Genomic DNA, 13464 nt, shown 5'->3' with positions numbered 1-13464 from the left:
CACCACCAAACACACATGCCCTTCCATGCAGCAATAAATAGGAGCGAAGGTGCGTTCTGGTGTGTGGGAGTCCACTCAAATATTTTCATTTCCACCGCAATAAACGGTGAGGAATAAGGTGCCACAGCAACGAATGGAAAAACAAACGTCTATTGCAACACTTTACCAGCGAAAAGCAGGAAGAACACAAACTGAATTGTTGGCTGCACCAACACAAGAAACATTCACAAGAGGGAAAAAAGAACATAATTGTGCACCCTGCAGAAATCCCCAACACACGATGCAGACATGAAGGTTTGCCCTCCGCAAAAACAACATATGCGGACATCTGCCAATATTCAAACAGAAACACAAATAAATGGTTGCCTGCATTATTCCATTCGTTGCGCTTATATTTGCGTGTGTTGCTGCTTCTGGTGGTGTTTTTTACTGTGCCGTGTTTCTCCTTTTGCTTTCGCTCTGCGTTGACGGGGAGCTAGTTTGTGCTGAAGTCTACACGCAAGTGACAGGAGTGATGGCGATGATGATGACTGGCCGTGTGCTGCTGGTGTGTGCCCTCTGCGTGCTGTGGTGTAGTGCCTACGGTAGATGTACGGAAGAGGAGTCAGCTTCCCTTTCTCGGTCTGGTATTGGCGATTCTAGGACGGGGTCAGGCGTCTCTGGGGAAAACGGAGTGAAAACGGATAAAACAAAGACAATGAAAACTGCGTCTGAGGGTGATTCTCATCCCAGTGAACGAGACATGTCAGATGGAGGAAGCTTTGATCAAGCACCACCCGATAAATCTATGTGTAAAGAGAAGAATGATGGTTCTACTGTCAAACCTTTGACTACCGATGGGGAGGTTCTATTGGATAGTCAGGAAACCATTGCCACTCATTTGAAAGGGACGGACACAGAACTGGCAGACCCAAATATAAATCAAAATCATAAAAATCCAAAAGCAATTGATGGTATTGACACACAATTACCAGGCGCTCCAGCGGCACCAAAAGCACAGCCATCACCGTCAACAGTGCCGACAGCGAATAAAACAGTGAACTCAAAAGAGGAACTGACAGCTGAAGAAACTCCCGAACATTCACGTGCCACACGGAACCCAAATGAAGACAGTGAAACCAAAAACACAACTGATCAAGCTCTGAAGCCCGATGCTGGCGGTATTGACACTCTGGCGTCGGAGGATGCTAGCAGTCCCTCCATTGACGACGCGGCAACCAGTGAGGCGGCTGCCAACACTGCCCGTGTAGGATCCCCAACTGCATCCCTTAACAACACCGATGGAAAAAATGAGGGATTGGGCGACGGTGAGAGTCCCACTCCAAGTCCTTCAGCTGCAGAACCTGAAACTATTACAACGGCCTAACCGACCACTCATGATGTAAGCCACCCAAACAAAAACGGCACCGTAACCTTCACAGGAGAGAAGAATGCTCCAACAACTAACCCTAAGAGTGTAACGGAGGGCAAGGAAACCGCAGACGTTGAGAGTGACAGCAGCACCGCGGTCTCCCACACCATCTCTCCTCTTCTGCGTCTTCTTCTTGTTGTTGTTGCGTGTGCGGCTGCTGCTGCGGTGGTGGCTGCGTGAGAGTGAGGGAGAGAGAGCCGTGCACCGCCTGCACACACACTCGTCCTTCTCTCTGTGTGTCCCCTTGCATGGACTCTCGCCCTCACCTCACTCCACGAGGCACACACAATAATGTGCCCATTGTATATATGCATGCACACCCATGCAGGCCCGTTGGTGCTCTCTTTTGCACGACACGCACCGCTGCCGTCCTGCCTGGCTGCATGGGCGGAGCACCGTAACTGTTTCTGTTTTGTTTTTATTGCATTGAGTGGGCGACCTCTCTCTCTCCCTCTGTGTGTGTGTTTTGCTTTACGGGAGTAATGAGAGTGTGTGTGCGCTGGTCGTCCCACGCTTCGGCTTTTTGTTTTGTTTTTCTTTCTGATTTTGTGGTTGAGTGCACCCATTCCGCGGCTGCGTGTGTGTGTGTGTGTGTGTGATGATATGAGTAATTTGCGTGTGTGCTATCTGCCTCTCTCTGCCGTTGCTTTCTTCAGACTCTCTTGTGGCGCACAGCTGCTCTGCAAGTATAGGCGCTGACAAACACACGGACACATGCGCAGAATCTTCTTGTTGCACATGCTGTGGAGTGGCGTGAACGCTGTGAACGCACGCACAAGATTGTGGCTGCGGTTGCTTTTGCGAGTTAGGAGGTCGTGAGTCCGCAGTGCCTCTCCGTGTAGTGATGCGGGCGTGGTACTAGTGCGCACAACTAGTGATTCGTGCATTGTTGAGGGTGTCTGGGACAATTGCTTATTGAGTTCTGCCCATTGACTGTACCTGCCGACGTGGCACAGTCGCTGTGCATCCGTTGACGGGGGATTCTCCGGCTGTGTGGGGTGATGTGCGGGTGCGCTGGAAGAGACAACAGCAAGACGACTGGCGGCAGCGCGTGGGTGCTGTGAAGGATGGTTGTGCTTTTTAGCATTTCGCCGTTTACTTCTTGTCTGTGGGTGTTGTTCAGTGTGTGCTGACGCGTGACGAATAACGAAACACACCGGCGTGGCTCCTGCTGCTGGTGACCGTCGCTGTGCGTTCCCGGTGCAGTGTCCATCCATCTCCTGTTCCGTGTGTCTGTGTGCGTGAGTTGTTGTTGTTGGGAGTGACTGCGGCGGGGATGATGGTGCCACTCACTGTGGATGGGTGGCTGTGCTCACTGTTTTGTCCTCTTTTATTAGCCTGTTTTCTCTCTATTTCTCTTTCAATCACACACGAAGAAAGAAATCAAACAAGCGCTAAACGCTACTGTGAAATTCGAAGACACTGAAAGGACCAACAGCACACACACCGCACACACACATATTTATATGCTCTCACGTGTTGCTGCAGTCATGGCACCCCGCACACACAACCGTTGCCGCGTGACCGGATCCAGCGGAAGGAGGAGGGAAGGAGGAGAGAGTGAGCCGCAGAGACCCAACATGTCCCGGCATCACTTCTACTCTGCGCTGCTGTTCCTCTTTTTGGTGGTGTGCTGCGGCACTGGAGGGGCTGCATCCAGTGAGGTGACGGCGCCAGGTTCGGGAAATGCAAGGACGTATTTTGATTGGAGAGATGCGAAAGATGGGGAAACAGTGAGTTCGCTCCGTGTCCCCAGTCTTGTTGAGATGAACGGTGATGTGTTTGCCGTTGCCGAGGCGCAGTGCACGAGAAAAAAAGATACTGTTGAAGGCAGTTTTACTGGGATTGCCTCGGAACTCCTGACGTTGACTGGTGAACAAAAAAAAGAGTTGGATAAAACTAAACTGAAGACACAAGTACTGGAGGAATGTCCTTTTGAAGGTGGCAATTGTCCCTCCCAAACCGCTGCTAAGGAACGTGGTTCCCAAAGCGAAACGAAAGTACATGTGAGCCGGCCAACAACGGTTGTGGATGGAAGTGATATTTACATGCTTGCTGGGAACTACAGCAATAAAGGCGTCTCTGATGATCAGGCAGGTGACTGGGGACTTTTGCTGGTGAGTGGGAACGTCAGTACTGTTGACAGTAAAAAAAGAATTTATTGGAATGATACTTACGGTCTCCCGTGGAGTTATAAAGTCAAACAACACGAATCCTTAACGCAGCTGACTAACGGCGGTGGATCGGGTATTAAGATGAATGACGGCACGCTTGTGTTCCCTGTGGAGGCCACGAAGAAGGCAAATAATAAGGAGGATGAAGTAAAGACAACGACCGTTTCGCTAATCATTCACTCCTTGAAGGATATTGCGAGTTGGACACTGTCGAAGGGGATGTCTGACGGTGGCTGCAGTGATCCCTCCGTCGTGGAGTGGGAGAAGGACAAAAAACTCATGATGATGACTGCGTGTGGTGATGGCCGCCGCAGGGTGTACGAGTCCGGTGACAAGGGGGAATCGTGGACGGAGGCACTCGGGACGCTCTCGCGCGTGTGGGGCAACAAAAAGGGTGAAAAGGTTGAAATCGTTAGGAGCGGGTTCATCACAGCGACGATTGAGGAAAGGGACGTGATGCTCGTTACTCTGCCGGTGTATACCAAGAAGAAAGAGAAAGAAAATGGAAAAGGCGTACTCCATCTTTGGTTGACGGACAGTACGCACATTTCTGATATTGGGCCGGTGTCCGGAGAGGAAGAAGACGTTACCGCCAGCTCCCTGTTGTACAAAAGTGGTAAAAGTGGTGAAAATAAAAAGGAGGAGTTGATTGCACTGTACGAGAAGAAGAAGGGCGGTGATGAAGACACATCACACGATATGGTTACTGTGCGTCTGACTGCGCAGCTGCAGCGGGTGAAGGAGGTGCTGAAAACGTGGAGGGAAGTGGACGAACGTGTTTCCAAGCTTTGTCCCACTGAGAGTGTTGGGAGGGATGCCTCAACTGGCACTGCATGCACTACTGATGTTAAGATCACGGATGGGCTGGTTGGCTTCTTGTCCGACAACTTCTCTGAGAACACATGGAGGGACGAGTACCTCGGGGTGAACGCCACAGTAAAGGGGAATGATAATGGGAAAAACAATAAAGGTTGGGCTGCAAAGGCGGAAGATGGTGTGAAGTTCCAGGGAGCGTGGGCGGAGTGGCCTGTTGGCGAGCAGGGGGAGAATCAGCTGTACCACTTTGCGAACTACAACTTCACTCTTGTGGCGACGGTGTCCATAGACGGTGAGCCGACGGAGGGTAATATTCCATTGTTGGGTGTGAAGATGGATGGCGATGGGTATCCTATATTGTTGGGACTGTCGTACAACAAAGAAAAGAAGTGGCAGTTGCTGTGCGGTGGCGAAACAAATTCTAAGGATCTCAGCGTATTTTGGGGGCCAGAGACGAAGGAAGATCACGTGGTAATTTTGCTACGGAACGGCAACCATGGCTCCGCGTACGTCGATGGTCAGCGTGTGGGGGATGCGCAATGTGAATTGGAAAATACAGAACCGAATGAGATCTCACACTTCTACATTGGAGGGGATGGAGACAAGACACGGAACCAAGGGGACGTGTCCGTGACGGTGACGAACGTCCTGCTGTACAACCGCCCGCTGACTTTTTCAGGTACGAGAGCCGAGGTGGAAGAAGTTACCGATTCATAATCGAAAGATATTGTGTCACTATCGGGAGATCCGCAGCCAACAGGAACTGTTTCTCAATCGGTGGAGGGGGATAAAAGGATGATGCCTCCTGCAACGATACCTCCTGAAGCTCCAGTGGAGCAAACGACCTCGCCCAAGCCTCAACAAGAACGTGAAACACGAAAAAATACGATGGTGGGGGAATCTGCCAACACACAGCACGTGCCGGCGAATACATCGCAGGGAAGTGTGGAGAAGGCGGCAGCTTCGAACTCCCATGTCGTTGGAGAAGCAACGGGTGATGCCGGCACCATGCGTGGGAGCGGACTGCTGCCATCGCTGCTGCTTCTGCTGTTGGGACTGTGGGGGTTTGCGGCTCTGTGAGGCGTGACTGGCTGCCGCGTGAAAACACTTGCGACCTCCGCTGCACCGACACACACAACTGGCGGTGAATTTCTCTTCATAAATAAAATTCATTTAATTTTCTTGCTTTATGTGTGTTGAGTTTTTTGTGCGTTTTTAATATATTTTTTTTAATGTTTTAATTTTAATTTTGCTTTTTTACTAAATTATTTTGTGTTTTTCATCCCCCATCCCTCTTTTCCTTTTTGCTTTTTGGGGCAATCACTGTGGACATTTTTTCCACTCTTCCCTCTTTAATTGTTTCTTCTGCACTCTTCCTGTGAGGGGTGCCGTGTGTTTCCCGCCCAACTGCTCCACTCGCACACCCACCGACACGCTCATGACGACGGCCCTGTGCGCCTCGCCTGCTGCACGCATGAGGAGGTGCCGCGACGAACGGCGCGCTGAGGGAGGGGTGAAGTGTGGGCGTGCGACGAGGGCCTGTGGGGCGGAGCACACATTTCTTTCCCTCTTGCTTTGTTTTCTTGCGGCCAGGGCGGGCAGACACCCGCAACGCCACACACACAGCCACACCCTGCCGCCGTGTTTTTAAGATTTTTTGTTTTTTGCTTTTTGCGTTCATTTCACGCGCTGGCAGTCCCGTCAGCATTTCTCTCCCTCCTGATGATCTTTTTTTATTTTGCTGCGCTCACTCTCCCGACGGAGTGACGCGACTCCCGTCGTGTCTGCGTGCTTCTCTCAGTCCCCACACACACGAGTGACTGTGCTCTGCGGGCCGCACTCACACGCCGATGAGAGGGCTGAGGGGAGCAGCAACACGCGGATGACCCCATGAAATACAAACGATGTGCGGACACATGGAGGGTCGGACGGTTGAAACACACGCAACCATCTTTTCAATTTTCTTCTCCGGGCAAAATATATACGGACAGCTTGGTGTGGCCACACGGCAGCCAGGCGATTTCTAAATTTGTGTGGAACAGTAATGGACGATTTCTTTTTTATTTATAATTATTTTTTGTGATGGGGTTTACATAAGACGAAGGGGATGGTTTTCTTTTTTGTTTTAAATAAATCATGTGTGGATTGCGGCTGCTTGGGCTGCAGTGCAGTCATGAGTTTGAGCGGTCTTCTTGTTGCTGCTTTCGCCATGCGTCTTCGCTGTACATTTTTTTTGTGCGTCCCTCCACACACTCTGCTCCCTCTTTTCTACCTCTTTGCTTTGTGTTTCTGCAGGCACACACAACCACACACACAAGATGCACGTTGCAGTGGATTTGAATGCTCCTTTTGTAGTGCATGCTGGCAGTTGCGTGTGGCGGCTGTTGTCCTCTTCCGTGGCCATGAGGAGAGGGGAGGAGAGGGAGTGCGCACCCTGAGTCTCTTTTCCTGCGGGTGTGATGCACCGCGTGTGGCTGCGTTGAGTTGGGCTCTGTGTTCCATTGAGGGCGGGATGGCAGGAAATTTTTTTGCCGCGTCATGAATGGATGAGGGTTCGCTGGAGCGTGTGGCTGGTGTGGTGGCCGCGGTGTTTTGGCCATTTCCCTGGGGCTGTGGGAATGAGCTGGGGGAGATGGTGGTGGATGTCTTCTCCTCCTGCATGGTGGGTGGCTGCTGGCGTTGTGTGCCTTCCTTGCGTGGATGCCCTCTCGTGGTGTGTGGACTGTGCGGCTGGGCCTGCTGCCCTCTCGCTGTATCCGCTGCGTTCCGTCCCTCTCCCTCCTGTTGCATTCCTTTTCCTTCTGGCTTACGGATCGGCTCACTGACCCCAGCGACTCCACTGTGGGTAATGGTAACTGCGATGATGACGATGGTGACGTTGCGGCCCCGTGTGGTGTGCGCCGTGTTGGTCCTTGCGCCCTTGTATTGCTGCTGCATTTCCGTGTGCGTGACGGCTGCTGGGAGTGCTGGACATGTATCTGATGATGCGGATACGGTGGTTGTGCCGGTGGATGTGTCGTGTGCTCCGGGTGACGGCAGCCTGAGCTATCGCGTGTGGATGTGTGTGGGCGTGGAAGAAGTGTTTCGCAGCCAGTGCTGAGGCTCAGTATGAGAATTACACTTTCAGTGGCTTTGGTGTGCGCATGCATGGCAGGAATGGTGAGCTGGGTGCTGTGTGCCATGTGGCCAGTGCGGTGCACACATGTCGCAACTGTGCTGTCAGCTGTGCAAGGAAAGAGGAAGGGGCCACCGTTGCCTTCACGATGAATGTGACGACACATAAATGCGCCGGCCCTTATGAATTGTGGTGGCGTCAATTTTTCCCGATGGAACCATCCATCCGCCTGCACGGAGCGGCGATGCTGACCGGACAGGTATCCGTCAGTTGCCGCCGCCCCGTGAAGGGAAGGATGACACAAAATCTGGTGGGACAACTGCGCCGCCAGTGAATGCTGAGCCGTCACGTCAGAACGAGGATTGGCGACAGTCTGCGGCGGCTGACGCTCCCAACACCGTCGATCCGAGTCCCGCATCCAACACGGCGACCAACATTTACGAGACGAAGCCTGAGTTCGCCTTTGTTCGGAACACAAAAGTGGATCCGACACCACCCGAAAGAAGGCCCACGCCTGTCACGGAGCCGAAGGAGGATCCCGTTGATGATGCGATGAGTGGTTCAATAAATGTTGAGTTGCCGCGGGGAGTCGATCTATTTGTGCTGCGGACGACGCTGGTGCAGTCGGAGGATGGGATTGCTCCAGTTACGATGGGGGATTCGTTTGCTTCGCCCTCTCTCGTCAGTGCTGGTGGAGTAATTGCTGCTTTCGCCGAGGGTCACATGGATGCCCAATATCAAGGTGGTCAATTAAGTAAGCCCTTTTCTTCTGATGTTCTTGCAGGATGCATCGACTCTGTGTGGAATTGGTCCACTGTTGTTGGTGAGGTCAATAAAAGGATGCATGGAGGGCACACACTGTGCTTGTTGCAGCGGAGGAAGAGGAGGGTCTGGGTGTTGTGCTCCGCCCCACAACAATCACGAAGGGCAACGGAGTGTTTCCTCCTGCGGGAGGCTCTGATGTGTCCTACGAAGGTGTGTGTTGGAGAGAGGGCGGCTTGGAGCTGAAACTGTTTGTGGGCGATGCCACGAATCCCACGGGTGGCAGGCAGAGTGGACGGATCGAATGGGGCGACCCCAAACCACTCCCGAAACGGATCTCTTCTGCTTTTCACGAAGGTAACTGGACGGGGTTCATTGCTTCTGGTGGCGCAGGTGTTGTGATGGAGGATGGCACGCTTGTATTTCCTCTGATGGCGAAGGATGAAGCAAAAGACGTTTGCTCCATGATCATTTGCTCGACGGACAGCGGCAGTGCCTGGGCGCTCTCTGAGGACATTTCCCCTGCGGAATGCCTTAACCCCGCGTCACCGAGTGGGAGGGATCACTTCACATGATTGTTGACTGCGAGGATGGCCGGAGGGTGTAGGAGTCGCGTGGCATGGGGACATCGTGGACGGAGGCCATCGGGACACTCTCAGCCGTGTGGGTCAACGCACGATCAGAAGTCCCCCAGAAGGAAGGCCTACGTGTGGATGCCCTCATCACCGCGACCATTGAGGGAAGGAAGGTCATGCTGTGCACTCAGAGAGGGCACACCTCGGGGAATAAAAGGCATACTGCGCTCTGCCTTTGGGTCACGGACAGCAACCGCACGTTTTCTGTTGGACCGGTTGCCGTGGACAATGCTGCGGATTGGATGCTCGCCAGCACCCTGCTGCACTCTGATGGTAATTTGCATCTTTTACAAGGGAGGGGCAACGGTGAGGGCCGTGTCATCTCACTTTCCCGCCTGACGGGGGAACTGAGTGCAATCAAGTCCGTCCTCAGTACTTGGGTGCAAAAGGACATTTTCTTCTCCAGCTTGTCTACACCCACGGCGTGTCTGGTGGCAGTTTTGTCCGATGCGGCCAGTGATGACACGTGGGACGACGAGTACCTTTGCCTGCATGCGATGGTGGAGGAACGCAGTGAAGGACAACGATGGGTTTCAATTGACGGGACTTGAGTCCAGGGCAATATGGCCCGTGAACACTTGGGGTGATAAAGTGCGTCATGTATTTTTGAGCCACGACTTCACACTTGTGGCGTCGGTGAGCATCGAAGAGGCTCCGAGTGGGAACACGCCTCGACTGACTGCGATGCTGGCGAACACTGAGTCCAATCACACCGTGGGACTGTCGTGCAGCCACAATAAGGAGTGGAGACGGCGTTCGGAGGCAAGACAACAACACGGAGCAGCAATCGAGAGCCGAAGAAAGACCACCAAGTGGCACTCATGCTGCAGGGCAAAAAGGCCTCTGTGCATATTGATGGTCGGTCGCTGGGAGAGGAAGAGGTGCTGTTGACAGGCCAGAGGCCACCTGAGGTACTGAGGGTTCGCTTTGACGCGTGCGGTGGGCACGAATCTCATGTGACGGTGACGAACGTCTTTCCGTACAGCCGCCCACTGAACTCCACTGCGATGCGTGCACCCAAGGACAGGGTCCCCGCTCCGACGAGGGAAGCGGCTCCGACACCGCCCGAGAAGATTCGAGTAGTTGGCACCGTCAGGGAGCACGTTGCTGGGAATATTGGAGAAAGGAAATGAATGGGCACAACGCCCCTGGACACGACTCCCCACTACAAACAGTCACCTCGCAGGGTGTGGAGCGGCGTGAGTCCCGACGACCACCTCGCCTCTCTCAACGACGTGAAATTGACACTGCGTGATTTAGGCGGCAAGAACACCGTGCGTGTGTGCGTGTCTTGTGTGTTGCTGCTTCTTCTGGGATTGTATTTGGGTGGTGGCAGTCTTCTGAGCCACGGAGTGTGGATTTGCGACGCCTCACGGAGAATACACGCCGCATTGCCCGCGCTTTTTTATGCCACCCTTTTTTTAACTTATTTTTATTTTTTGGTGCGGTCAATGCGTATATACACAAACACATGGTCTTTATTTTGTGCTGCTCGACACATGAAATAAAAGTCCTGCCGAACCATTTTTTTACAAATTTTTTTCTTCTGGGAGTCATGCCTGACCGTCACCCATTCTGCATTTCTTCTTTGGTAAATCCCTGCAGTTTATTTCTGTAGTTACCGTATCTGCTGTCACTTTGCGTCTCTGTTTCCCGTTGAGTGTTTCTCTGGTAGCTGTGCTGTTGACATGCCCTCATTTCTTTTATTTCTCTTTTTTCTGCTAGAGGCATCGATGGTCCGCGACGACGATTGTTTGTGCTCCCCCATTGCGATGGCACGAGGGTGACTGGGCGCCGGCCTGCTGAATGCACTCAAAGGGTAGCGGATTGTGTGCGCCGTGCTCCATTTGTGAGTGTGGGTGCCAATCCGTCGGGAAGGGAGAAGTAAATGGCTGTACTGTATGTACTTGGATGCGTCCCGTTACTCTCTTTGCCGCCGTGCTTGTGCTGTGCGCATGGCACTATCTTGCGGTGCGACGTGGATGGCGTTGCTATTGCGTGTGCCCTCGTGCATGCGCTGTGCGGCTGGCTTCTTTTCCCCATGACACCGCCCTTTTGTGTGCGGGACAGTGGAGGGAAGTGGAGATGTGTGAGGGAGTGAGCGTGGCCGTTGTTTCCTCACATTTGCCTCTTCCACGCACGTGGCAACACTCGGCAGCCTATTGCAGCACCAAGCCATGGATTGAAAAGATGTGAGGGTCTGCTTCAATTACAAGGACGACAAGATGCAGTTCATGACGGCCAACCTGATCGGCGTGTGGTTGCAGCGCATGGAGCACGTGCGCCAGTACTTGTTGGGCGTTGCGCTCATGATTGTGGAGGAGAGGCGGCACGACATTGTTGCGCTGTGTGTGTTGCGCGGGCGGGGCATGCCGGCGATTGTGAGGGACGTGGTGGGCACGGAGGTGCTGGACTGAGGGAGGAGGTGGCGGACGTTGCGGCGCAGTGGGAGCGCATGACGGCTGCGTGTGGTGGAGGGGCGCGTGTTGAAGTGAGCGTGGCGTGCCTGTGAGGGCCTGAGGAGAGGGAGTAACAGTAACAGTGACTGTGGAAGTGTGAGGGACGGTGCACGGCGAGGAGCGCTCCACTTTTTTTTTTTAGATTGTTGCTGTAGTGCGTGACTCCTATTGCTGAATGGGACGGTGCGTGACTGGCTGTGCGTGGTTGTGTGACTTGTCTATCCTTTTGCATTCGCTCTGCGTTGACGGGGAGCTAGTTTGTGCTGAAGGCTGCACGCAAGTGACAGGAGTGATGGCGATGATGATGACTGGCCGTGTGCTGCTGGTGTGTGCCCTCTGCGTGCTGTGGTGCGTTACCGGCGGTACGTGTGACGAGGATGAATTACCGCAGGCCAGCTTACTTGGTGCTTCTGGGAGTGACGGTAAAAGTTCGCTGGAACCGCCAATAATTGCACAGGGAGGATCACCAAACTCGGTTTTAGAACCAATAAGTGCTAAAGAAACAAGAGCAGAAACAGATGAAGGTGGACCTTCGAGAGAAGAAAGTTCTGCTGATGAAGAGGAAGAGGAAGAAATAACACTACCACCAGGAGGAGGAGGAGGAAAGTCACAAGCCGCTGATGGAAAACTGAAAATTATAAATGAAAGTGAACCAAAAAATGAAAATCAACGCCAAGTCGAAGGTGGAACACAAAACCAGTCAGAAAAAGAAACAGAAGCAAATGGCCAAATGAAAGTAACCAAACAAAATGCAAATGGAAGTGGACCACAGCCGCAACATCAAGAAATTCCACTCCAAGAAGAGAATAAAAAAAGTGGGGAATTACAACAGCCGTCGCAGGGAAAAGAACAACAAACAAATGTTGAGGACATAGCACCACGTAATCCTGCAGGAGATCATTCTTCGGGAGAGCACAACGGCAATGATGGTTCTAGTGAAGTAGAAGAAGAAGAAGGGGAGGAAGGTGCTGAGGGTCATGAAAGACATCGGGCTCGGGAGAGAGAAGAGGCTGCACATGTCTCAGGTGCCCCGAAAGTAAACTCAACTGATATTCAGCAGGAAGTCCAACGCACACATGCAGGAGAAACTCCGACAGGAAACAAAGAAAGAGCTGGAGAAGAAAAGGATGATGAAACAGAAGAGGAACGAGAAGAACAAAAGAAACAACATCAAGAGAATCCTCCAGGCAAAGAACAAGAAACAGTAACTGGTGCAAACACCACTAATCAACTAAACACGATGCCTGGCGACAGTGACGGCAGCACCGCGGTCTCCCACACCACCTCCCCTCTTTTGCTTCTTCTTCCTCTTCTTGTTGCGTGTGCGGCTGCTGCGGTGGTGACCGCGTGAGAGTGAGGGAGAGAGAGCCATGCACCGCCTGCACACACACACTCTCTCTCTCTGTGTGTCCCCTTGCATGGACTCTCGCCCTCACCTCACCCCACGAGGCGCACACAATAATGTGCCCATTGTATATATGCATGCACACCCATGCAGGCCCGTTGGTACTCTCTTTTGCACGACACGCACCGCTGCCGTCCTGCCTGGCTGCATGGGCGGAGCACCGTAACTGTTTCTGTTTTGTTTTTATTGCATTGAGTGGGCGACCTCTCTCTCTCCCTCTGTGTGTGTGTTTTGCTTTACGGGAGTAATGAGAGTGTGTGTGCGCTGGTCGTCCCACGCTTCGGCTTTTTATTGTTTATTTTGTTGTGGTTGAGTGCACCCATTTTACTTTTTGAAAGGCGGCATGCTGTGGCGGCGGACACTTTAATCTTCTCTTCTCTTATATTCTCATATTGTTTCATTGTTTCAAAAGTGTCACCCTCTTGTATTCTTGTCGTGCCACCCGGTTTTCTATACGTGTGCCATGCGTCGGTTGGTCCACGTCACCCCGCAGCCACCAGCGCTGCTGTTACTTCTGTTTGTGATGATGCCTGTGATGTGCTGTGCATGCGGGTGCTTTGCTGTCACCCTGACGTACCCTTTCTCCCTCTGACAAGGCGATGCGTGCCGCCAGCGCCAAGTCGATCTCGGCTGTGGTGAGGGACGTTTCCTTTTTGGAGCAGAGGGTAAGTCGCGGACATAAACCGT

At 52.7% G+C, this 13464-nt stretch overlaps 2 protein-coding genes and 3 pseudogenes across 2 annotated transcripts, besides 7 other annotated features; all 5 read left to right on the top strand.

Annotated features, from left to right (window-relative positions):
- Nucleotides 1-9749: part of a sequence feature (areas not merged during assembly with more than two copies in the genome that could not be assigned to a particular haplotype) that runs on past the window's edge.
- Nucleotides 515-1591, top strand: Tc00.1047053506335.150 (annotated as a pseudogene).
- Nucleotides 1986-2009: a microsatellite.
- Tc00.1047053506335.130 (trans-sialidase, putative) lies at nt 2878-5118 on the top strand (the record flags this gene model as incomplete). Its single annotated transcript, XM_808328.1, has 1 exon — nt 2878-5118. The coding sequence occupies one exon, from the start codon at nt 2878-2880 to the stop codon at nt 5116-5118; it is 2241 nt and encodes a 746-aa protein (XP_813421.1).
- Nucleotides 5614-5652: a sequence feature (AT_rich).
- Nucleotides 6458-6480: a sequence feature (AT_rich).
- On the top strand, nt 8069-10045 carry Tc00.1047053506335.110 (annotated as a pseudogene).
- Nucleotides 9750-10322: a sequence feature (areas merged during assembly that could not be assigned to a particular haplotype. This can correspond to areas where the two haplotypes were merged or to regions with more than two copies in the genome that were merged during assembly.).
- Nucleotides 10323-11122: a sequence feature (heterozygous, non-Esmeraldo-like haplotype).
- On the top strand, nt 11104-11433 carry Tc00.1047053506335.105 (annotated as a pseudogene).
- Nucleotides 11123-13464: part of a sequence feature (areas not merged during assembly with more than two copies in the genome that could not be assigned to a particular haplotype) that runs on past the window's edge.
- Tc00.1047053506335.100 (mucin-associated surface protein (MASP), putative) lies at nt 11665-12723 on the top strand (the record flags this gene model as incomplete). Its single annotated transcript, XM_808327.1, has 1 exon — nt 11665-12723. One exon carries the CDS (start codon nt 11665-11667, stop codon nt 12721-12723), a length of 1059 nt encoding a protein of 352 aa, XP_813420.1.

This window comes from Trypanosoma cruzi, genomic scaffold, assembly GCF_000209065.1.
Source record: "Trypanosoma cruzi strain CL Brener 1047053516443 genomic scaffold, whole genome shotgun sequence".
Taxonomy (NCBI): Eukaryota; Euglenozoa; class Kinetoplastea; order Trypanosomatida; family Trypanosomatidae; genus Trypanosoma; species Trypanosoma cruzi.
The sequence above is the reverse complement of the archived record's forward strand: the minus strand, read 5'-3'. Positions and strand labels throughout refer to the sequence as shown.